Source organism: Condylura cristata, unplaced genomic scaffold (assembly GCF_000260355.1).
Source record: "Condylura cristata isolate star-nosed mole 26May11 unplaced genomic scaffold, ConCri1.0 scaffold00001, whole genome shotgun sequence".
Classification (NCBI taxonomy): Eukaryota; Metazoa; Chordata; class Mammalia; order Eulipotyphla; family Talpidae; genus Condylura; species Condylura cristata.
The window spans coordinates 9,761,623-9,784,343 of NW_004567102.1; the positions used below are offsets into that span (position 1 = coordinate 9,761,623).

At 49.6% G+C, this 22,721-nt stretch overlaps 1 protein-coding gene across 5 annotated transcripts in view; it reads left to right on the forward strand.

The window, feature by feature from the left end:
- The window catches only part of CUL9 (cullin 9), a 32,306-nt gene that overhangs the window by 1,748 nt on the left and 7,837 nt on the right, over positions 1-22,721 (forward strand). For 4 of the 5 annotated variants that reach the window (XM_012722187.1, XM_012722182.1, XM_012722177.1 and 1 more), the window contains 27 exons: positions 2-514; positions 957-1,074; positions 1,222-1,415; positions 1,677-2,079; positions 2,466-2,658; positions 4,872-5,079; positions 7,604-7,800; positions 8,156-8,373; positions 8,982-9,231; positions 9,324-9,429; positions 9,955-10,182; positions 10,454-10,544; positions 10,670-10,841; positions 12,290-12,395; positions 12,769-12,864; positions 13,110-13,285; positions 13,520-13,653; positions 13,987-14,166; positions 14,349-14,458; positions 14,549-14,731; positions 14,873-15,033; positions 15,243-15,468; positions 15,563-15,752; positions 21,207-21,352; positions 21,496-21,625; positions 21,779-21,978; positions 22,412-22,662. In XM_012722187.1, the coding sequence (XP_012577641.1) occupies positions 2-514; positions 957-1,074; positions 1,222-1,415; positions 1,677-2,079; positions 2,466-2,658; positions 4,872-5,079; positions 7,604-7,800; positions 8,156-8,373; positions 8,982-9,231; positions 9,324-9,429; positions 9,955-10,182; positions 10,454-10,544; positions 10,670-10,841; positions 12,290-12,395; positions 12,769-12,864; positions 13,110-13,285; positions 13,520-13,653; positions 13,987-14,166; positions 14,349-14,458; positions 14,549-14,731; positions 14,873-15,033; positions 15,243-15,468; positions 15,563-15,752; positions 21,207-21,352; positions 21,496-21,625; positions 21,779-21,978; positions 22,412-22,662 (5,180 nt within the window). The remainder of the gene's footprint in view (position 1; positions 515-956; positions 1,075-1,221; positions 1,416-1,676; positions 2,080-2,465; positions 2,659-4,871; positions 5,080-7,603; positions 7,801-8,155; positions 8,374-8,981; positions 9,232-9,323; positions 9,430-9,954; positions 10,183-10,453; positions 10,545-10,669; positions 10,842-12,289; positions 12,396-12,768; positions 12,865-13,109; positions 13,286-13,519; positions 13,654-13,986; positions 14,167-14,348; positions 14,459-14,548; positions 14,732-14,872; positions 15,034-15,242; positions 15,469-15,562; positions 15,753-21,206; positions 21,353-21,495; positions 21,626-21,778; positions 21,979-22,411; positions 22,663-22,721) is intronic. The other variant, XM_012722184.1, reaches the window with a different exon arrangement.

Genomic DNA, 22,721 nt, shown 5'->3' on the forward strand with positions numbered 1-22,721 from the left:
GATTCCAGGAAAACTGCTCTTCTCCCTGGTGAAACGCTACCTCTGTGTCACTTCCCTGCTGGATCAGCTGAATAACAGCCCGGAACTAGGGGCTGGAGACCAAGATTCCCGGTCCCCAAAGGAGGAGCTGGGCCAGGAGAAAAGCCGGAGCCAGAGGGAGCTGGAGTTCAGTATGGCTGTGGGCAACCTCATCTCAGAGCTGGTGCGGAGCTTGGGCTGGGCCCGGAATCTCAGCGAACATGGCACGTCACCGCCACGGCCTCCTTGGTCCATCTTTCAGCCCTGCATTTCAGGCCCCAGCCTTTTGCTCCCTGCCATCACTGCCACTCCAAGACAGCCAGCACGGGCCTTCCGCCAGCGCTCTGAATTCTCTAGCCGCAGCGGCTACGGTGAGTACGTGCAGCAGACGCTGCAGCCGGGGATGCGCGTGCAGATGCTGGATGATTACGAGGAGATCAGCGCTGGCGACCAGGGCGAGTTCCGGCAGAGCAACAATGGCGTGCCCCCCGTGCAGGTGAGCCAGCGCGGTGGGGAGGGGGCTTCTTGGAGGGGTTTTTTTTTGGTCAGGCATAGGTGGGTTTTCCATCCAGGGGGCTCTAACAAGGAGAAAACCCCCAAGGGAGTTGGAATGGCAAAAGGCGTGCCCCTTGGGGGACTGTGATGAGCTGGTGGGCTGTGAGGTCAGGGAGTTACACCCAAGAAACAGAACTAGTATATCCAGCAGTGGAGTTGACTAGGAGCGGGCTTTGGAGCAAGGGTCACCAGTGTTAGGGTGAAGATGAGAGGCGTGGTGAAGGATGCGGTTGGCTAGATTGAAGCTCTCCCAAACCTAGCCCTCATGCAGCCTGGGGCTCTGTGGTCCAGGTCTGGTCCCAACCATGTCCTGGTAGTCCAGCGCGCAGGGGGGCTGAGCCCTCTCTGTTATTCTTCCCCCTTTCTTCCTCCTTCTGTGCCAGGTCTTCTGGCAGTCGACGGGCCGTACCTACTGGGTGCATTGGCACATGCTGGAGATCCTGGGCCCTGAGGAAGCTGCTAGGGACTCAAAGGGGAGAGGGGCTTCTGTGCTGGGCACAGGAGAACTTTACACGGAACACACACAGCGTGTTTCTCAACAGAGGAGCAGTGCTGGGATGAAACATGCCCGACCGGGCGCTGCCCCAGAGATTCAGATATTCCACGCCAGTCTAGATCGATGCTGAAACCCCATGCTTGTATCCTCAGCATTTCCCTCCTGGGACTGGAAACCTGCAGATGGGCTCTACTCCTTGCCATATCTCCAGCCTGAGCCTCAGAAAAATGAGGAGTTAGGCTACCTGACCCAGGCTGAGTGGTGGGAGCTGCTCTTCTTTATCAAGAAGTTGGATGTATGTGAGCAACAGCCAATTTTCCAGAATCTTCGGGAGAGTCTGAATGAGGTATTACAAGCCTGAGCTACTAGGGGCTTGTAGTGGTGTTAGAAGTAGGAGTCTCCCTTTGGACTTCTAGATACGGGACTGTCCAGCAGGAGGCTGGAGCTGGAAGTTACAGGTAGAGGGGTCTTACTGGGAGAAGAGGTAAATACTGTGGGGGGCTAGTTCTTAGAAGGTGTGCATGGCATGGTGGGAGGCGGCCATCCTCCCTGTCCTTGAGACCTTTGTGTCTGCTCACCCCTGCAATATGCTCCTTTCTGTTGACAGACCCTGGGTGACAAGGCTCTAGGTGACATCTCCGTGCCTGTAGAGATGGCTGAAGGTCTGCTGCAAGTTCTCAGTAATCGGTTTGAGGGCACCACCCTCAGCGACCTGCTCAACTCCCAGATTTACACCAAGTATGGGCTGTTACCTGATGACCTAAGCAGCTTGTCTGCTTCACAGAGTCACTCCTATACCCCAGATCCAGAAGAGGAGTCCAAGTCAGAGACCAACTTCTCGGAGGAGGAAGAGACTGAGTCCTCCGGGGCAAAGGCTGAGCCCCCTAAGACAGAGCCTTCTAAGGGAAAAACCGAGCCCCCCGTGGCACAGAGTGACTCCCAGCTGTTTAACCAGCTGCTGGTGACTGAGGGGATGACTCTGCCCCCTGAGATGAAGGAGGCAGCCAGTGGTGAGTTGAAGTTGGAACAACTATAGCCCCCGTAGAAGTGGTCTGTCAGGGTAGAGGAGAACCACAGAAAGGTGTTATCTGCATGGGATGTCCTTTGGAAGCATGCCTCCATCTTCCTTTGACCTTGACCTCTGCCTTGACCTCTGCTCCCTTCCTTCAGTATCTCTGGAAAAGGAGGCTCCAGTTTCCAGGGTATCTTCATCTTCATTGTTTGGCCATTCAATTCCTCACACAGAACTGGAAAGGTCCTAAATGCAAGATCTAGGCACGGACCATGTATTAAAATGTCGGTAGAATAACTGACACTTAGCTTGCCCTTTAACGATTTCCAGCTTGGAGGTGCCACGATTTCTTTTAAGCCACTGCCTTTCCCTCACCAATTTCAGAGATGGCCAGAACCTTGCGAGGCCCTGGCCCACGCAGCACCCTGGATCAGCATGTGGCGGCGGTCGTGGCCACCGTGCAGATATCCAGCTTGGACACAAACCTGCAGCTTTCAGGGCTCCATGCCCTCGCTCAGGCTGTGGAGGAGGTCACTGAGCGGGACCACCCCCTGGTTCATCCTGACAGATCCCTGAGGTTAGCATGGGGGGAGGGAAGATTTTGGTTTAAGTTGTCAGCAGAAGATGGTGTAGGGAAGAGGGAGCTGTGAGATCCAGATTAGGGGGAAAACAGGAGCAGCGAAACAGGAGGACGGAATATCCACATGACTAATGTTCTTGAAGTCCTTGTTGTTGCCAGATGCTGTGCTTCTCTCATTAAATCCTCCTATCACTTGAGGAGGAGTTGATACTCTGTACAGAGTTGGATGGGTGAGGAAACTGAGGTTTAGAGAGGCAGGCAGTTGGCGAGTTCGCTGCAGAGCCAAGGTTTCACATCGCGTTCCTTTGGGCTCTAGCACTTTAGTGTTATTTTCTTGCTTCCCCCTTCTTTTTTCTCTCTCCTTCCTAGTTACATAAATGCACGAAGACATCCTCTTTCTAGGAGAGTTGAAGACCATGAAAGAACAGTTATCGCTGGGGGCCCAATGTGTCTATCCTACCTTTACCTTGTGGGTGTGTTGGAAATAGAACATTTTCTGAGTTCCTGCTTTGATATATGTAATCACACTCTACATGTTTCTGCCCCTTCCCCCCACACTCAGTGCATCGTAGAGGACTTTCCATGTGTGTCCACTTAGAACTGCCCATTTCCCTGCAGTGTTATTGTGTCTGAGTTCAAATCCAGTGTCCCAGGGGAGCTCACGCCCCCACCTCTGCGGACACTGGCTGCCAGCATTGTCGGACTCATTAGATTAGCAGAAGTTAAAATGACGGGTATCTCCTTACTTTAATTTCTAATGAAGTTAGGCATGCTTGCATGCATTTGTGGTGTCTCCACTATAAGTGTTCTATTTTTTTCCTGTGGTCACTTTCTTGTAGTAGTCTGTCTTTTTCATACTGATGTATGGGCATTTTGGATACTAATGCTTCAGACCAGCATTCCACCGGACCCTCTTCCAGCCCACATTGCTTATCTCTTAGCTCTGTCTGTAGTGTCTCACGGCACTGAAGGTTTAGATTTTTATGGTCCTGTATTTTTCAACTTTTTTTGGCTTCCAACTTAACAAGGGTCTATCCTATTACTGGACGATTAAAGCATTGACCCAGTATTTTTTTTTTATTACAAAAGTTTATTTTTACATCATTTTGTACATTTTTTTTTTCCATCTCAATTGTAATCCCCGCGGGTTTCCCATTACCAAGTCACCCATGTGCCATCACCATAATCCCGTGCATTTCTCTTCCCCCCCCTCCCCCCACCCCTGTTTTTGATCCCATTCCCCACTCCACCCCCACAAAATGTCTCTGGTATATGGTTGTTCATTATTTTTGTTATTTTCTCGCCTGGTCCATTATGCTCCTGCTATGAGTGAAGCCATCCGGTATTTTTCTTTCTCTTTCTGGCTTATCTCACTAAGCATGATCTTTTCCAGCTCCATCCAAGTTGCTGCAAAAGACATGTGTTTCTCTTTTTTGGTTGCTGAGTAATATTCCATTGTATATATGTACCACATCTGTCTAATCCAGTCATCTACTTTTGGAAATTTGGGCTGCTTCCATGTTTTTCCAATTGTAAATAAAGCAGCAATAAACAGCCCCAGTATTTTTTAAAAGTATGAATAGGTTTCCAAAAATATGTGTGACTGTTTTTATATTTATATTAAGATCTGCTTGCAGTTTATTTCTACAAATGGAGCAAAGCAGAGCTTCCACCTGAATGTTTTCGGAGGGGTGGCTGGGTGTCTCCAGACCTCTCCTGTCCTCACTGGCTGGGACTCTGCTCTGATCTCACCAGCCATCCACTGCTCTGTTGGCTACATGCTATCATTTCCAGAGGTTGATATTATAAGGTTATATATTGATAAGTAATAGGCAAGTCTACCGTTATTTTCCCCCAAAAACCTTCTTACCTCCTCGTGCCTGTTTTTCTTCCTGTGCTGGAATCGCCCTGTCACTTTATTTACCTGAACTTCTTAGGTACTTTGATTAGAATTACACTGAACTATAGATTTGAAAAGATGAGATGGCGTCTGTAACTATTTGCTCTGTTGCTTCCTTATGAAGTGAGAGCCAGAGGCAGTTTGACTGCAGAGGAGGGGGATTGGGAATGAGACCCAGGCAGGGCATGGATTGAACAGGGGTTGGCCGGGGGTGGGGAGGTGGTGACAGACGATCTTGACTATAAGGTTGGACAGGCAATCAGGCATGCCTCTTGGGTTGGAGAGTCCCAATGTCTGTTTTCTGTCTCAGAGAGAAGCTAGTGAAGATGCTGGTGGAGCTACTGACGAACCAGGTGGGAGAGAAGATGGTGGTGGTGCTGGCCCTGCGCCTCCTCTACCTGCTCATGACCAAGCACGAGTGGCGCCCCTTCTTTGCCAGGGAGGGTGGCATCTACGCTGTGCTGCTTTGCATGCAAGAATATAAGACTTCTGTCTTGGTGCAGCAGGCAGGGCTGGCGGTGAGTGGGCTGGGCCCTGGGGGTGGAAAGTGATGGGTGAGACGGGCAGGTTGAGGACTGCTGATTTTGAAGAGGGACTGTCGTGATTTAGACCACAGAGGAGATGTTGGGGCAGAAAGATGCTGACAGATTTCAGGCTTCCATCTGGACAGTGTTGGGGAGTGAGTGCATACGGAGGGAACGGGAGAAGGTTGTTCTCAGGCATGACTCTGGTTCTGAAATTGAGCAGCAGAGTCAGTGAGGTGGCCACTGCTAAGTAGAGTGTTAGCAAAGGAAGAGGTATGGGAAGAAGTTCAAGAGATGAGTTTTTAGGTATGTTGAATTTTCCCATGACTTTTCAGTTACTATTAGGTATTTGGTTAAAGATTGATTTTCTAGATGTGACAAAGTTTTTCTATACCCTTTGATCTGAGAGATACCCCTACATAAAAAATACCCTCTTGGGCCCTCCCTGGTGACGCAGCGGGTGGGAGCGCTGCACTGTGAAGCTAAGCCAAGCCGTGGCCGCTTCAGTGCATTTCGATCCCCGCCCTGGAGCTGACTTACATGGCGCAGCAGACCTCTCCTGTCCCGTCCGCTCCTCCCTCAGCAGTGTGTTTCAGTCAACCTGCCTGTTCTGCTCCCTGTTCTGTCTCTGGTGAATCCTCGCCCTGCCCCTGCACCTCTGGCCTGTATCCCAGTTCTGAATGCATAAATAAATAAAATATTTTTTCCATTTTTTATTATATATGTATATTTTTACATCGTTCTTCATTTTGTGCCTTTTTTCATCTCAGTTGTAATCCCCATGGGCTTCCCACCACCAATTCACCTGTGTGCCATCACTGTAGTCCAGTGCACTCTTCCCACCCCAGTTCCCATCCCATTCCCCCTCCCACCAACAATAAATAAAATCTTTTAAAAAATACATACCCCTTCACCATCTTTGGGTAAAATAGTTATCATTGCTATTGCTTTGCCACCCTGGGCTAGAGCATAGAGAAGGGAAGTGGGAACAAGTTTATAGAAGAACTGGCCTCCTAACTACTCCAGACTGAAGCATTGGTTGCTAGAAGGAATGGCCAGGGTGTGTTCTGTTGAGCCCTGAGGTTGCTGAGGGGGCAGGTAGGCCTCATCCAGAGCAGTTAGAGAATGAATTCCAGTAGCAGAATGCAGCAGCAGGGGTGGGAATGTATCCTTTTTTGTTTGTTTAAGATTTATTTATGCACACAAGACCTGGGGTACAGACCAGAGATTTGGGGGTGAGAGGATTCACTAGAGACAGAGTGGGGAGCAGAACAGCAGATTGACTGAAACACTGCTGAGGGGAGCAGCAGGTGGGACAGGAGAGGTCTGCCGCCCCATGTGGGTCAGCTCCCTGGCCAGAGATGGAACTGCTCTAGTGACTGTGCTGCAGATTGTGTGAAGTTTGCTTCACAGGGCAGCGCTTTAACCCTCTGTGCCACCAGAGAGGCCCCCACATGTCCTTTCAGAGCACTCTGTTCCAGGGAGAAGCCAGGAGTCTTCCTTCATGGGGCTGCTAGGCGCTGCTCCCAGCAGAGCAGTCAAGCATTCCTCAGCCTTTTAGATTCTTGCCCTGCAACAAAATTGCATTGTCTTAAAGCCCACAGATCCAGTTGATTAGGGGACAGTGGGGAAACCAAAGGGAGAAAGCCTCCTTAAGAGGTAAGATTTTTCTTGAAGGTTCCAGGCCATAAGGGGGAGGGGGGGTAGTGTTGTGAAAATTACTTCTAATCTACTTCAGCCCTGGAGGCTTTCTGAGTGTGACTGTCTGTCAGTTCCTGCGCCGAATCCCGTTCTCCTGTCTTCAGACCCTGTCTCTCCCTCGGTCCCGGTGCCCTGGCTAGGGCCGGTCCGCGGCATCACCCCTTTCTCCAGGGGAGACATTCTCCACTATGATGATGGAGTGTTCCTCTTAATTTTCTCTCTAGTATCAGCAAGCAAGTTTGCACATTACAAGTGTTTTTTTCCCTCTTCAATTCCACTCACTCTGCCTGTGAGAAGGGCGGATACTGGGTTTGATGGATATACCTGTGGGAGTGAAGGAGTGGGGGGGATGACCTGGGGAGGGAGTACAGAGTGATGGGAGAAGGGAACAGGTACTTCCTTGTTGAAGGACCCGGCAGAGGAACTCTGGAAAGGCAACCTGGAGGGGTGGAAGAAGGAAATCAATGGGAGGAGTGGCTAAGTGAGGTGGAAAGGAACTTTAAGGAGGACCATTGACAACGACTCCATCCTGCCGTCCTGAGAGGTGTTTGTAGGAGGGCGGCCATCCTGTTCCATTAGCCTAGGTGCTGGCAGAGAAGAGTTGCAGGCAGAGTTTACATGCAGCCATAGATTTTTTTGGTCTGCTCGGTTTTGTTCCTGCATGTGATACCACTTTTATACATGGTACCTGTTCCGTCTCTCTCCCTCCTCTTATTTATAAACAAGTCAGCTGCCCTAAAGTTGAGGTCTAGAATGATGACCTGGCTCTTCTCTTCCTCAGTCCATTCCTAATTCTGCTTCCACATCCCTCTTGCAGGCACTGAAGATGCTGGCCATTGCCAGCTCTTCGGAGATCTCCACTTTTGTTACTGGCCGAGATCCTCTCCACCCTTTGTTTGATGCCCAGATGACCAGAGAGATCTTCGCCAGCATTGACTCGGCCACTCGCCCGGGCTCGGAGAGCCTGCTGCTTACTGTCCCAGCTGCTGTGGTCCTGATGCTGAACACTGAGGGGTCAGGGCCTCCCACTCCAAACTCCTGCTAAGCCCCAAACCCTGCAACTTCTCTACCTTTTATTTCCTGTGCCTCACAGAAATTCCCATCATGTTTTACTTCTGATTGAAACATTGATGGCCCACTCTGACTGTTTTTGGAAGAGAGGCAAAGTAATTGGAAGATTCCCAAAGAGGACAGAGATACCCTGACCTCTCTTCCTGGGTTTGGGAGGAGTGACCTCAGGTCAGGGGCCCAGTGTCCTGGCCTTGGAGGGGCTGCCCCTCCCCAGCTGCTAGGCATCCCCCTGTAACTGCTGCTCATGTCACTTGCCTTCACTCTCTTTCAATTTCTGCCCGCTTTCTCTTCCTCCCAGGTGCTCCTCTGCTGTGAGAAATGGCCTTCTCCTGCTCAACTTGCTTCTGTGCAACCATCACACTCTGGGAGACCAAATCATCACCCGAGAGCTGCGAGACACCTTGTTTAGGCACTCAGGGATCACGCTGGGGACAGAGCCCATGCCTACCACACGCACCATCCTCATGATGCTGCTCAATCGCTACTCGGAGCCTCCCAACAGTCCTGAGCATTCAGGTACCACGTGGAGGGGTGTTCCTGCGAGGAGTTGGACAGTGGCAGCTGAGACCAGGAAGGCTGAAGGTTGACATCTTAGACATCCAGTGCTACTGGAGAGCCATGAACCTTTAGGAAATACGTGAGGGCTTTGGTGTTCCAGTTAGGTTCTTCCTGGCCAAGAGGAGAGGGAGACTCCAGATAGGTACAAGGAAATCGCCTTCTCTGAATGATTTAAACATACGAGGGTTCCCATCTGTCGCGCGGGATTTGGTCCAGTCTTAGTGGACAACGGAAAGTTGGTTGAAATGGCTCGTGGAGAGTCTGTCTTTGCAGGAAGCAGAGCTTATGACATAGAAAGTTTGTGACTAGAAACATGACAGAATGAAGTCAGGGGAAGAAACCTCTTATATTTAAGAAACAAGTGGAAACCGGAAGTAGAGGGGGATATTGAAATACCAGGTGTCTTTTGATCTGTCTATCTGAAGCCACCAGCTCGGTAGTATAGGATGTGGTTATAAACCTAATATGTTTTGCTTATGTAACAAAATAGCTAGCATATAATATCAAAAGGTTTGTATGGCTGTATATTGTGTACACGGTTTTTTCCCTCTGGTGTGTCTGGGCAGCAGCACTGGAGACCCCCGGCGCCCAGGGCCAGGATGGGTCCCCTGAGCTGTTGATCCGATCCCTGGTGGGGGGCCCATCCGCAGAACTCCTCCTGGACTTGGAGCGCGTGCTGTGCCGGGAGGGTGGCCCCGGGGGCGCAGTGAGGCCCCTCCTCAAGCGCCTCCAGCAGGAGACCCAGCCCTTCCTCCTGTTGCTGCGATCTCTGGATGCCCCCGGGCCTAACAAAACCGTGCTGCTGACTGCCCTGAGGTGAGCCCACAGGGCCTGTGGGGCTGCTGCGGAAGAGGGTGAGGGGAGCTGGCAGGTGCCAGGACCTCACGGGTTTCCCTCCCCTCACCCAGGGTGATGACCCGGCTGCTGGAGCACCCCGAGGCAGTGGTCCTTCCCTGGCATGAGGTCTTGGAACCCTGTCTCAACTGCCTGAGTGGCCCCAGCAGTGACCCGGAGGTACCAGGGTGGGGGCCGGGGGAAGGGAGCTTCTGGGGCACCAGCTACCTTGTGAGGCCCTGGGGCACACAGCACAGCCTTTCTGGATGGGGCCAGACCCTGGAAGGGTAGGGAGGGAGGGAAAGGCCAATGTCGTCTAAGAGTCTCCAGAATTAGAGTCTTTGAAGTATAAACCTTTTGGCTGTACCTGGATTTTGGATTCTGGCTTTCGGAGAAGCCTGTCTTCACCCATCCAAACTTGTTCTCTTCTTGTCAGGGTTTGCGAGTGATGGAGCAAGGTTCAGGCACCTGGGCTGGCTCTTGAGATAGTGGGGCCCTGTAGGAAGAAGCTCTGGCCCTGCCTTCTTGTTCTGGGGGTTCCAACACCCCAATATTCTGTTCCAACCTGTCTTTGGTACTCTCCTCCCCTGACTCCAAGTATCTCCAGAGACTTAACCCCCACTTTCCCTTTACTAAATCTGCCCCTCACCTCTCCTTGGCCTGCTCTTTGCTTCCTGTCTATTCAAGTCTGTGCTTTGGGCTCAGATTGTTCAGGAACTGCTCTGCTTCCTGCATCGCCTGGCCTCAAAGCATAAGGACTACGCCGTGGTGCTCTGCTGCCTGGGAGCCAAAGAGGTCCTCTCCAAAGTCCTGGACAAGCACTCGGCTCAGCTGCTGCTGGCCTGTGAGCTTCGGGATCTTGTGACAGAGTGTGAAAAACACGCCCGGCTCTGTAGTAACCTCACCTCCAGCATCCTGGCTGGCTGCATTCAGGTGAGGTGGGCTGTCTGTAGCTGGGAGAGACTGTACGACCCCCAAAGTGGGAGATGAGGACTCGGTGTGTTTCCTGTTTAGAATCCCTGCGTGGCATGAACATTAGCACACCTGGGGTACTTGTTCCCCAGTCTTTACCTCAGATGTCCCTGTTCTACCCAAAATCAGGAAGAAAGGGATTGAGTATTCTGCTGCCCTGGACTTTTTTTCCCATACCCATTTCCGTGTCTTTCTCCTCTCTGTCCCTTTCTCTCTTCTGTCGCGGCTGCAGATGGTGCTGGGCCAGATCGAAGACCACAGACGAACCCACCGACCCATCAACATCCCCTTCTTTGACGTGTTCCTCAGGCACCTGTGCCAGTGTTCGTGCCCCCCAGCTTTCTCCTGACACGCACCCCAGCATCTGTCCCCCTCCCCTGCCTGCTCCCTTGCCCCTCTCCTGTCTTCCCGCCAGGCTGCGAGCCCACCCCTTGCCCCTTGCCCCCAGGCTCCAGCGTGGAGGTGAAGGAGGACAAGTGCTGGGAGAAGGTGGAGGTGTCCTCCAACCCCCACCGGGCCAGCAAGCTGACGGACCGCAACCCCAAAACCTACTGGGAGTCCAACGGCAGTACCGGCTCCCACCACATCACCCTGCACATGCGCCAGGGTGTCCTGGTCAGGTACGCACACCCCAATACACGTGCGCACATTCACACAGGTGTGAATGCTCTGACATACCCTCGTGTACATCCGCAAGCACCCACATCTGCACGATCCCTGCGCCCGGCACCCCTGTGCCTGAGGGACACACTCACACCCTTTTGTGCGGTGAACAAACACACTGACCTGCTTTCCCTATGCTAAGTACAGACGTCTCCTCGCTCCCTGAGCCTGGGGACACGCTCCCCACACAGGTACACATGTCACTCCCTGTGCTTGCTGTTGAGGGAGATCAGCAACTCACTTGTCCACGCTCCCTGTGTCCATTTAATTAAGGTATACTCTGGGCCAGGCACGGTGCGAGGGTCTGGTGTACAGGGATGAGACATATGGTACCTGTCTTCAGGGAGATGCAGCCAGATAAGAAGGCAGAGCCAGGTCACAAAATGTGTCCTGAGCTAAGACATTTGAGCTTTGTTCTGAAACTTGGGGAACCATTGAAGGATTTTTTTTTAAAGTTTGATTTATTTAAGCATACAAGAACTGGGGTACAAGCCAGAGGTGTTGGGGGGTGGGTGAGAGGGTTCACCAGAGACAAAGTGTGGGATAAAACAGGCAGATTGATTGAAACACACTGCTGAGGGGAGCAGCAGACGAGACAGCAGAGGTCCGCTGTGCCGTGTGGGTCACCGCCCCTGGCCGGGGATCCAACTTGTGCTTCAGTGGCTGCGTACAGCTTAGTGCTGTGCCTCAACAGCGTGCGCCGCCAGGGGGCCTCCCATTGAAGGACCTGAAGAAGGAAAGAATCAAAGCTGGATTTTTTTTAGTTAGAGAACTCTGGCAATTGTGGGTGTTTGTGTTGGAGAGAGAGTTGGAAGGTGTATGTAGGAGTCTAGTTAGGAACGATGACCGTAATGTCCTGAATTAGGTCAAGGGAATGGGGACAGTTAAGAGGCAGTGGACTGGGAGATTTTAAGACTCCCCTGGGAGGTGGGGTCCACAGGATTCGCTGTTGATTGGAGGAGGGAAGCCAGGAGAAGAAGTCACAGTGACAGCAAACGCTGTGGTATTTCTCAGGAGAGAGAAATAGGAAGAGAAGCAGGTTTCTGTGGACCAGTGGTCACTCCATTTGGCCAAGTTGACGCTAAGGTGTCTGTGGGCCAGGACATGGAAATGTCTTTGGAGTACACAGCATGAAAGCTGGGCAGAGTGGTGAGTGGTTGAGGGTATCCAGCTCAGATTGATATCCAATGCTCACTCCTAACCGGAGTTTGTAGGGTCAGCCCTTGGTTGAAACCCTGTGTGTGAACGAAATCGCTTTGGGGAAGATAAAGGGGAGAGCAGAGGACTGGGGAGGACCGATACTTCAGGAGCCGGCACAGGGCTGGGTCTGAGCAGGAACTGGGGGTTGAAGTTGCTTTGCTCAAGGCCAGGGCCCCTATTCTAAGTGATTTCTTTCTCCTCCCAGGCAGCTGACCCTTCTAGTGGCCAGTGAGGACTCAAGTTACATGCCGGCCAGGGTGGTGGTGTTTGGGGGTGACAGCACCAGCTGCATCAGCACTGAGCTCAACACGGTGAGCTCAAAGCCATTTTGTGCAATGAACAGACTCCCACAGTGACCTGCTTCCCTCACTCCCTGAGCCTTCTGTCTCTCAGGAGGAAGAAGAGGAAGAAAGCTTCCTGCTATTTCATCCTCTCTTTGTCCCAGGTTCTTATCAGAGGGACCTAGTCCCTGGGGAGTCCCTCCCCCTTGCCCATCAGCGGGCATTCCCATGATTGGAAAGAGTAGAATTGGGAGGTGGGACCACACAGACCCCTGGGCTCGGGGCAGGAGGTTGTGAAGGGCATATATGAAGTCATGGAGTTGGTTATTCCGTCAAAGGTCTTTGCAGCTGTGCTTCTGGAGGTTACAGCTGTCCCTCCACCTCTTCTCCCCTGCCCTGGCAGGTCAACGTGATGCCCTCCGCCAGCCGGGTGATCCTCTTGGAGAATCTGAACCGTTTCTGGCCCATCATCCAGATCCGCATAAAGCGCTGCCAGCAGGTGGAGTGGGGCAGAGCAGGGCTGGGAATTAGGAGGTAGCACAGGATCTCTCAAGTGGCAGAGTTTGTCATACACCTCTACCCATGGTTCTGCCTTGGTCTGCTGGGGAGAAGGCCAAGGAGCGTGATAGCTGCCGAGCTGTGGGGATCTCTCGAGTGGCACTAGGGAACTCTGGGCACGAGGCTTGGCTTTGGTAGTGCCCAGTAACGGGTGGCTTAGGTGACAGATACGTTTGTGTGTTACAGGGTGGCATCGATACCCGGGTTCGGGGTGTGGAGGTCCTGGGGCCCAAGCCCACTTTCTGGCCACTATTTCGGGAGCATCTGTGTCGCCGTACATGTCTCTTCTACACAATCCGGGCGCAGGCCTGGAGCCGGGACATAGCTGAGGACCGCAGGCGCCTCCTCCAGCTCTGTCCCAGGTGGGTGGGGCAGGAGCTGGGGGCTGAAGGAGGAGGGGAGGCGGACAGGGGAAGGACACTGCTAAGAAGCAGGTGGTTCTGTGCTTCTGAAAGGCAGAGCCCAGGTAGTGCACCAGGGGGAATGAATGCAGGTGAAAAGTGGCTGCGTATGGTGTGGGGCGTTGACTGTACTTGCGTGGGAGCCTCTGGGAAATCCTTGCCTCGAGTCCTTGATGGTACACTGCTTCTTCCCAGGCTGAACAGGGTTTTGCGCCATGAGCAGAATTTTGCTGACCGCTTCCTCCCTGATGATGAGGCTGCCCAAGCGCTGGGCAAGACCTGCTGGGAGGCCCTGGTCAGCCCCCTGGTGCAGAACATCACCTCCCCAGGTAACAGTCCCCACCCTGCCCTACTGAGGCTCCTTGTAGTCATCCGCAGCTCTTGGTTCTCTGATTCCTGTCCCCACCCTGAAGGCCCACCACCTCCGTGTTCCTCTGCCTGCCGCCCCAGGCCCGCCTCCCTGAGAAGCTGGTATTTCACTCTCCCCTTCTGCCCTTCCTGACTTGTTGCCACACCCCCAGACTCCAGCTGACCCAACCTCCATGCGGGTCGGATGGGGGCCCTACTGCCCCCCAAACCTTTTTGTACTGTTGCTGTCTTTCCTACCCCCTGGCTGTCCAGTTCCCATTTCCCATGTGGCCTGTTCCTGACCTGTCTTTCAGATGCGGAAGGTGTGAGCTCCTTGGGGTGGCTGCTGGACCAGTACTTAGAACAGAGGGAGAGCGCTCGGGACCCCCTGAGTCGAGCAGCGTCCTTTGCCTCTCGAGTGCGTCGCCTGTGCCACTTGCTGGTCCATGTGGAGCCGCCTCCTGAGCCTTCTCCCGAACCGCCCACTCGGCCCTGTACGTCCTGGCCATGGACAGTTGAGCTGAGGATCTGGGCAGTGGCGATATCTGGCTCCTCCCCTCCTGGGTCTTTCTCTTCGCATTGCTTTGCTGCGGGCCTTTCCCGGGGTCAGTCCCCAAGCCCCCGGACTCCCCAGCGGGCAAGATGACATCCCTCCCTCTGCCCTCTGTCTCCACAGTCAGCAAGAACGGTAAGGGTCGGGATCAGAGCCCGGAGCCTTCAGCACTTCTGCCAAGCAGCAGCCTGAGGAACATGACCCAGTGCTGGCTGAGTGTGGTGCAGGAGCAGGTGGGCAGAAGGCACTGACGTCTGCGGAGGGGTTGGGCTGCCGGAGTGCCCCGACCCTGGGGCTGCCTTGTATTTCTCCTTTCTCCTCAGGTTAGCCGGTTCCTGGCTTCAGCCTGGAGAGCCCCAGACTTTGTGCCTCGATACTGTGAACTCTACGAGCACCTGCAGAGAGCGGGCTCAGAGCTCTTTGGGCCTCGGGCAGCCTTCACACTGGCCCTGCGCAACGGTTTTTCCGGCGCCTTGCTGCAGCAGTCCTTCCTCACTGCTGCTCATGTGAGTCCTGCCGGCTTCCCAGTCAAGCTCATGTTCAGTGCTCATCTTTTTGCTCTGCCCTTTGCCCACCACCCCCACCCCACTCTCCTGCTCCATCCATTCCTGTTAATGGTCTGCCAGTGCCCTTTCCATTGCCCCCAGATCAGTGAGCAGTTTGCCAGGCATATCGATCAGCAGATCCAGGGGGGCCTGATTGGTGGAGCCCACAGTGTGGAAATGCTGGGGCGGCTTCAGCGGCATCTGGAGCCCATCATGGTCCTTTCTGGCCTGGAGCTGGCCACCACCTTTGAGCACTTCTACCAGTGAGTGCAGGTCTGGAGAGAGAGGATGGGAAGCCAAGAGTCTGACGGGGAGGATTCGGGGCACGGGAGGAGAGACGAACATGGCTGTGGCAGTGGTGGGGAGAGAGGGAAGGAAGAGGCAGGGCCTGGGGCTCAGACAGGCTGCAACAGAGGGAGCCGTGAGCAAAAGTGCCCACACTGAGGCTTGGCCCGGGCTGTGTGTGCCACAGACACTACATGGCGGACCGTCTCCTGGGCGTGGGCACGAGCTGGCTGGAGGGGGCCGTGCTGGAGCAGATCGGCCTCTGCTTCCCCAACCGCCTCCCCCAGCAGATGCTGCGGAGCCTGAGCACCTCCGAGGAGCTGCAGCGCCAGTTCCACGTCTACCAGCTCCAGCGGCTCGACAAGCTGCTCTTGGAGCAGGAGGGTGAGGAGGAACCAGGTCTGGAAGAAGAGGTAAGAACAAGGGAAAAGAGCAGGCGAACAGGAGAGCAGAAAACTAGACCAAAGAAGGGAGCCCAAGGGCCCCTGAAATCCTTCTGTCTCTCAGGAGGAAGAGGAGGAGGAAGAGGCTGAGAAAGAACTGTTTATTGAAGATCCGAGCCCACCGGTTTCCGTACTGGTCCTGTCACCCCGCTGCTGGCCGGTGTCCCCACTCTGCTACCTGTACCACCCCAGAAAGTGCCTTCCCACAGAATTCTGTGATGCCCTTGACCGCTTCTCCAATTTCTACAGCCAGAGTGAGGCAATAGGGAGAGGAAACTAGGGGTTGGGGTGAGATTGGGGGTGGCAAGAGAGGAAGTGGGGAGCTCCTTAGTATAGAGCTGTGTAGATAGGAAGAAAAGTGGTGGTGGGGTCAGCAGTCTCCTAGAGATGGATGAAAAATCTGAGGGTTAGATTTTCATTATATCTGTCCTTCATCTCTGTGTGAATTTGTTCTGTGTTTCTTTTATAACTTCAAGTTACGTGTTTATTTAATTTTTAGTCTTTTCAGACTTCTGTCCAAATAAAAGTACTTCAGGCTATTCCTTTCTCTCTCAATATTGCTTTAGTTGCATCCTAAAAGGTTATTCAATTTTTGCTTAAAAATACATTTTTTAAAATGGATGTATAATTAGATTAAGAGCACAAGTCTTAAGGATAAGACTTAACTTCTTATATCCAGTTGTACCCACACAACCACCTACCAGCTGTAGAACATTTTCAGCATCTGAGAAAGCTGCTTCCTTTATGTCCGCTTTCTAGTCAGAGTCGTCTTCCAAGAGAAACCTTTCTCCTTAACCTTTATCACCATATTTTTTTGCCTGATTTTTGAATATCATGTAAATACGATTACAGAATATATGTATTTTGCTGTGTCTATTTCTTCTGCACATCTGTGGTAGTTATTCAGGCTATTAGTTGAATCATTACCTTATTCTTTTGTATAACTATACTCCATGGCATGAATTTATTTACCCTTTCTGTTTTTTGGGTTTTTTTTTTTTTTTAAGATATATTTATCTATTTATGCATAGAAGAACTGGGATGTAGGCCAGAGGAGTGGGGGGCGGGGATTGGTGGTGAGAGGATTCACCAGAGACAGTGGGGAGCAGAATAAGCAGATCTACTGAAATACACTGCTGAGGGGAGCAGTGGGCAAGGTGGAGGAGGTCTGCTGGTGGAGGAGGGTCAGCTCCCTGGCTCGGGGTTGAACGCAGGCCATTGTGGTGATAGGATGATAGTCTGAAACTTAACCCCGACACCACCCGGCACCTTCTGTGGCTGATAGACATTTAGGATGTTGCATACATTTTTACAATGCGGTGTTTTAATTGTTTAGGCTAAGATTTTTCTAGTTTCCGTTATTATTTAGAAGCATATTTTAAAATTTCTGAACAAAATTTTCTTTGTTTAGTTATCCTTTTGTTTTGGAGTTCCACCTATACTCCAAAGTGGCCAAAGGATTTAGTTTCTAGATTCTGAATCTTTGCAATTTCTTGAGACTTCCTTTTCAGCTTAAGTGATGGTCAAATTTTATATATTCCATGTGTGATTAAGAAGAAGACTGTGTATTTTTAAGTCACTGGTAGGAGATTCTACATAGTTTACTAACTTGTCAATTATATTGTTCAAATCTGTAATCTTACTCATTTTTGTTACTTAAAAGAGGTGTTAAAATCTATAATGATGATTTTAAACTTCTATCATCTCTGTTTTGCTTTATATATATATATACACACATGTATATACACAAATATGTATATGTGTATATACACACATATGTGCATATATATGTGCACATGTGTGTGTGTGTATATATATATTTACTACTGTCTTAGATATGTTTAAAATTATTGAGTAGTGCTGTCCATTAGAATCTTCTGCAGTGATAGAAAAGTTATTTTCTGTTCAGTACTGATACCCATTCATGACAACTGAACACTTGAAATGTGATTAGTGTGACTGAGGAACTCAGTATGTAATGTTATTTACTTTAGGCAGTTTACATTGAAACTGCCACAGCTGGCTCATAGCTGTGCAACTTTATGCAAATTGAGAATCGTTGTGGTCTTCTAAGCCTCATTAAGATATGACCTTTCTTGCTAGTAAAGCTTTTTCTCGTAAAGCCTATTTTGACCTGGTATTAATAGTACACCAACTTTCTTTAGTTGTTATCTTTCTGTCCTTTTACTATGTTTGTATTAATCTTTTTAGACCTCTTTTATTATGGTAAAATATGAATACATAAAATTTTACATTTTAACCATTTTAGTTTTGACCCTTTTTCTTTAGATTTTATTTGGAAAGAATTTAAAATTTACAAAAAAGTTGAATGAATCATACCAAGAACACCCACATACGCCTTATCCAAATTTTTAAGCTTTTGTTCCTATTTTCCCCCTTTGGCTTTTATCATGGTGCACTTGCTCTGTACGTGTACACCATGTGTATACTTGGACATGTGTGTGTGAGTATGCCCATACTTGAACCATTGAGAGTAAAGTACATATGTGCTGGCCCCATGTAAATACAGACAGCAAAGAATAAAGGTGTTTTCTTAACTACAGCTCATCGGTCATTTCAGTGACTCAACACTCGTATGTCATCATCTCCTTTCCATATTTCCGTTTGGTTAGCAATCCTATAATCTCTTCCAGGGCTTTTTCTTTTTTAAGTCCAAGACAGGATCAAGTAAGGGTCACCCAACTATTTAGTTGTCACATCCCTAGTCTCCTTTAATCTGAAACAGTGCCTCAGCCTTTGTCTTTTATGACATTGACATTCCTGGAGAATTTTCTAAACAGTTTCTCCTTTTAAGTTTGTGTCTTACTCCTTCATGATTGGATTCAGGTTATGCATTCTATACCTGTTACTAAATAAGTGATGCCGAGATTTTCTTGGCATTATATCTAGAAACATAATTCCCATCCATCCTTCTTTGGTGATGGTAATGCTGACAACCTGTTTGTTTGAGTTCTGTTTGATTTCTCTGCTGTATTATTTTTTTCTCTTGCTACCATAGTAAACAGTCTGTTAGGAGAGCTACTTTAAACCAGACCTGTTTATGTTTGCATCAGAATTTCCCCCATGTCATTTTACTTTAATTTTGCTCTGCTCTCGTGTTTTAGTCATGTGTCTTGTAAATACCTACTGTTTGTTTTTATTCAACCTGTAATCTTTGAGTTGTCTGTTTTAGCCTATTTATAATTATTATGAAGTATTACATATTTGACTTTTATTTCTAATTGCCTGTTTCAGGTTTCCCTGACATTTAAAAATTTTAGCTATTACACACACACACACACACACTCACATACACACACACACACACAAAACATGTTCAGTTAAAAGAATAATAATAAACGGAACACCTCTATAGATATGATTCTACCCTGAGTTTTTGTACTCCTTTTTCTTCCTTTGGGTTGATTTTTTTTTTTTAAATATCCATTTTGTCTCTATAAGTTTTGGAAGTTATACATTCTGTTTCTATAGTGGAGTACTCTTATACTTCTGACCTATAGGTTTAACTAATTATTATCTCTTCTCACCATCTTGAATAAGAAAGCACCAGAGGAAATCTGAACAAGTACGCTTATTGTACTTGTTACTGTTGTTTAGTATTTTTTCCCCACCTTCCAACTTAGTTATCATTGATTTGTTCAGTTGATGTATAGATTTGTCATCATACTGATTGCTTTAGTCTCTATTCTTCTGCATTTGATCCTTCATTCTTCTAGAGTTCAGTCTTCTAATGTTCATCCTTTTGAAGTTTCTTTATTGAAGAGGTATTGGAAAATTGACCAGTTACTATTTGACAGTGCCTTATTTTCACTCTCACAAATATTTTCATTACAATAAATGTCACACATTCACAAAAATAGATATAACAGATATATTGGAGTTTATATATATATATATATATATATATATATATATATATATATATATGAGTTTATGTATAAATATATATATTGGGTTTAATTATTGGTCAATCTTGTTTCACTTCTACCTACCCACTTCCCCAACCCTTAAATTTTTTTTAAATAATAAAATAGTTTATTTTAGCATTATTTTGTGCATTTTTCCAACTCAGTTATAATCCCCGTGGTCTTCCCATCACCAAATCACCTGTGTGTCATCACTATAATCCTGTGCATTTCCCTCCTCCCATCATTTTTGATCCCATACCCCATTCCACCCCTGTAAAATGTCTCTGGTATATAGCTGTTCATTATTATTATTATTTTCCCCTCATGCTTTATACTCCTGCTATGAGTAAAACCATCCGGTATTTTTCCTTTTCTTTCTGGCTTATTTCACTAAACATGATCCCTTCCAGCTCCATCCATGTTGCTGCAAAAAGCATGTGTTTATTTATTTTTTGATTGCTGAGTACCAACCCTTAAATTTAAAAGATAAGGACTCTCTTTCTAAAAGTAAGGGCACTACAATCATCAGACCTTTCGAAATTAATAACAACTCCTAATATCATAAAACATAGAGTCAGTGTTCATATTTTCCTGATTGAGTTATTACAGTTCTTCATTGTGTTTACTGAGGATTCAAACAAAACTTATCCGCTGCATTTGATTGTATCTTTCATCTCCCTAATCTATATCTGTCTCCCCTCAACTCTCCTCTTGCAATTATTTAATTATTTCTGGAGAAAACTGGGTCGTTTGCCAAATACTTGTCCACGAGGTAGATTTTGCTGCCTTTATCCACATGGTGTCTTTTGGCATTTTCTGTCTCCTTTGCTTCCTGAAAACTGCTCTGTAGACGTCAGTGCTTGTTCAGATTCAGGCTTGATTTCCTGGGCAGGAATACTTCGTAGGTGGTAGTGTGTGCCACCCCTCTGTGTGATGTCAGGGTGCATCCGTGGGCCTCAGTGTTGTCCGTCTGAGCTGCAGTTTATGTGTAGTTTAAACAGTCTTTCGTCATCATTGCGCTGGTCTGTCATTTTGGGGTTCTGAACGGGTGACACTAGCTTTGCCATTCCTTCATCATGTACTAGCTGTATGCTTTCCCTACAAAGAAAAAACCTTCCTCTCATCAACTTTCTGGTTACCTTAAAGTTTATCCAGGAAAAAGTAGACTTCTTTCCTCCTTCCCCTTAATCTTAACCAGTTTTCAAAATAATGTGCAGCTTCTCTAGCGCCCTCCAATTAAGACAAATAGGTTTGTTTTTCTTTTTAAATACACCATTATGAACTCATGGATTTTAAAATAGTGCATGTGTTTCATTCCACCACAGGCATTATCTTTTGATGTTCAAATTGCTCCATCTCTGGCCAGAAGCAGCATCCAGGCTGGCTCCTTTCCATTCATTGTCTTCGATAGCATTGTCCTTAGTTTCTAGTGTGAGCTATGCATCTCCAGCTTACCTGGCCCAAAGAAGAGGGAGAGACCCAGCCTCATAGGTCTAGAAAACTGTTGGCTCTTTGAGGACAAAACGCAGGTCTCTTTCTCCGTGGAGCCTGCCTGTGCCGGACTAGCACAGGTTGAGTACCTGTGGCTTGCCAGGGAGGCAGGCCCAGAGAAGGCTGAACTCTGGAGCTTAAGGAAGTACTATAGGTCTATAAAGGTTGGGGTCCTCCTTGAAGAGACTAGCAGGAGCAAAGCTTAACTAGTGGTACACCCTCCCCTGAGCCCCTAACCCTCTTGTTTCGCCTACTCTGTCTCCGCCCATCTCCTCCATACCTTCCCAGGTCAGAACCATCCAGTCCTAGATGTGGGACCGCATCGGCGGCTGCAGTGGACGTGGCTGGGCCGGGCTGAGCTGCAGTTTGGGGACCAGACCCTGCACGTGTCTACCGTGCAGATGTGGCTGCTGCTGAATTTCAATCAGACAGAGGTGCCTCAGCTTCTCAGCCTCTCCCTCCTCTTCCCGCTTGTCTACCACTGTTCTAAACTCTGCTCCTAATCCATCTTTCCTCCCTACTTATTTTCCTATCCCCTGACTACCTGCTCCTGACCGGCCCTGTTTCTCCTCATCAGGAGGTGTCAGTAGAGACCTTGCTGAAGTGGTCGGACCTCACCCCAGAGCTTCTGCTCCAGGCGCTTCTGCCCCTCACCTCTGAGCATGGCCCTTTGACCCTGCATGAGGGTCAGGACTTTCCACACAGGGGTAGGTCACCGGGGGCTAGGTTAGGCCTCTGCTTTTAAGGGGTGGACTCAGAGTGGGGGGTAGTGTACTTGGAGATGAGAGATGAGAATGGGGCCCTCTTCACACCATTCCTCTGTCCCTTCTCCTCGGGTCCTGACTGGGAATGGATTCCAGGTGTGCTGCGGCTTCGTGAGCCTGGGCCCCAGCCCAGTGGGGAGGCCCTTTGGCTGATACCACCTCAGGTGTACCTGAATGTGGAAAAGGATGAGGGCCGGACTCTGGAACAGAAGAGGAACCTCTTGAGCTGCCTTCTTGTCCGTATTCTCAAAGCCCAAGGGGAAAAGGGCCTCCACATTGATCAGTTGGTTTGTCTGGTAGGCGGAGGGGATCATGAGGATGGGGAGGGACTCATCCGTAGTGGTGGGAGTGGGGGGGCCCTTGACTCATGACAAGAGAAGGGAGAATCCTGTCAGTGTGACACCCTGTAGGCTGACATTTCCATCTGTGCATTCTAGTCCTGACAGACAGGGCCATTAGAGAGAAAGAAGAGGCAAGACGTGTGTGTTTACCGTGGGCCAGGTAGGCCCTTTCAGAGTTTATAGGATTGAGCCATTTAATCCTCATAAAAAAATGCTGTGATGGAGGTGATATTTTTCCCCATTTGACAGATAAGAAAATTGGGGTGTGAGAAAGTTAGTCATTTATGTACAGTCACACAACTAGTCAGTGGCAGAGCCGGGCTTGAACCCAGGCAGACTGACTCTTCTAGGTCAGAACAGCTTGTGTGTTTACTCTCCTCTCCTCCAGGTACTGGAGGCCTGGCAGAAGGGTCCAAATCCCCCTGGAAGCCTGGGCCGTGCAGTTGCCGGGAGTGTGGCCTGTACCAGTACAGATGTCCTCTCTTGCATCCTGCATCTCCTGGGCCAGGGCTATGTGGAGCGGCGTGATGACCGGCCCCAGGTCCTGATCTATGCCACCCCGGAGCCCACAGGGCCCTGCCGGGGTCAGGCAGACATCCCTTTCTGTGGCAACCAGACCACCAAGCCCTCCGAGCCCAGGTAGCCACCCCACTGCAGCCCCCCTTCTCTGTGTTTCTGGCAGGGCTGTCCTGTCCCCT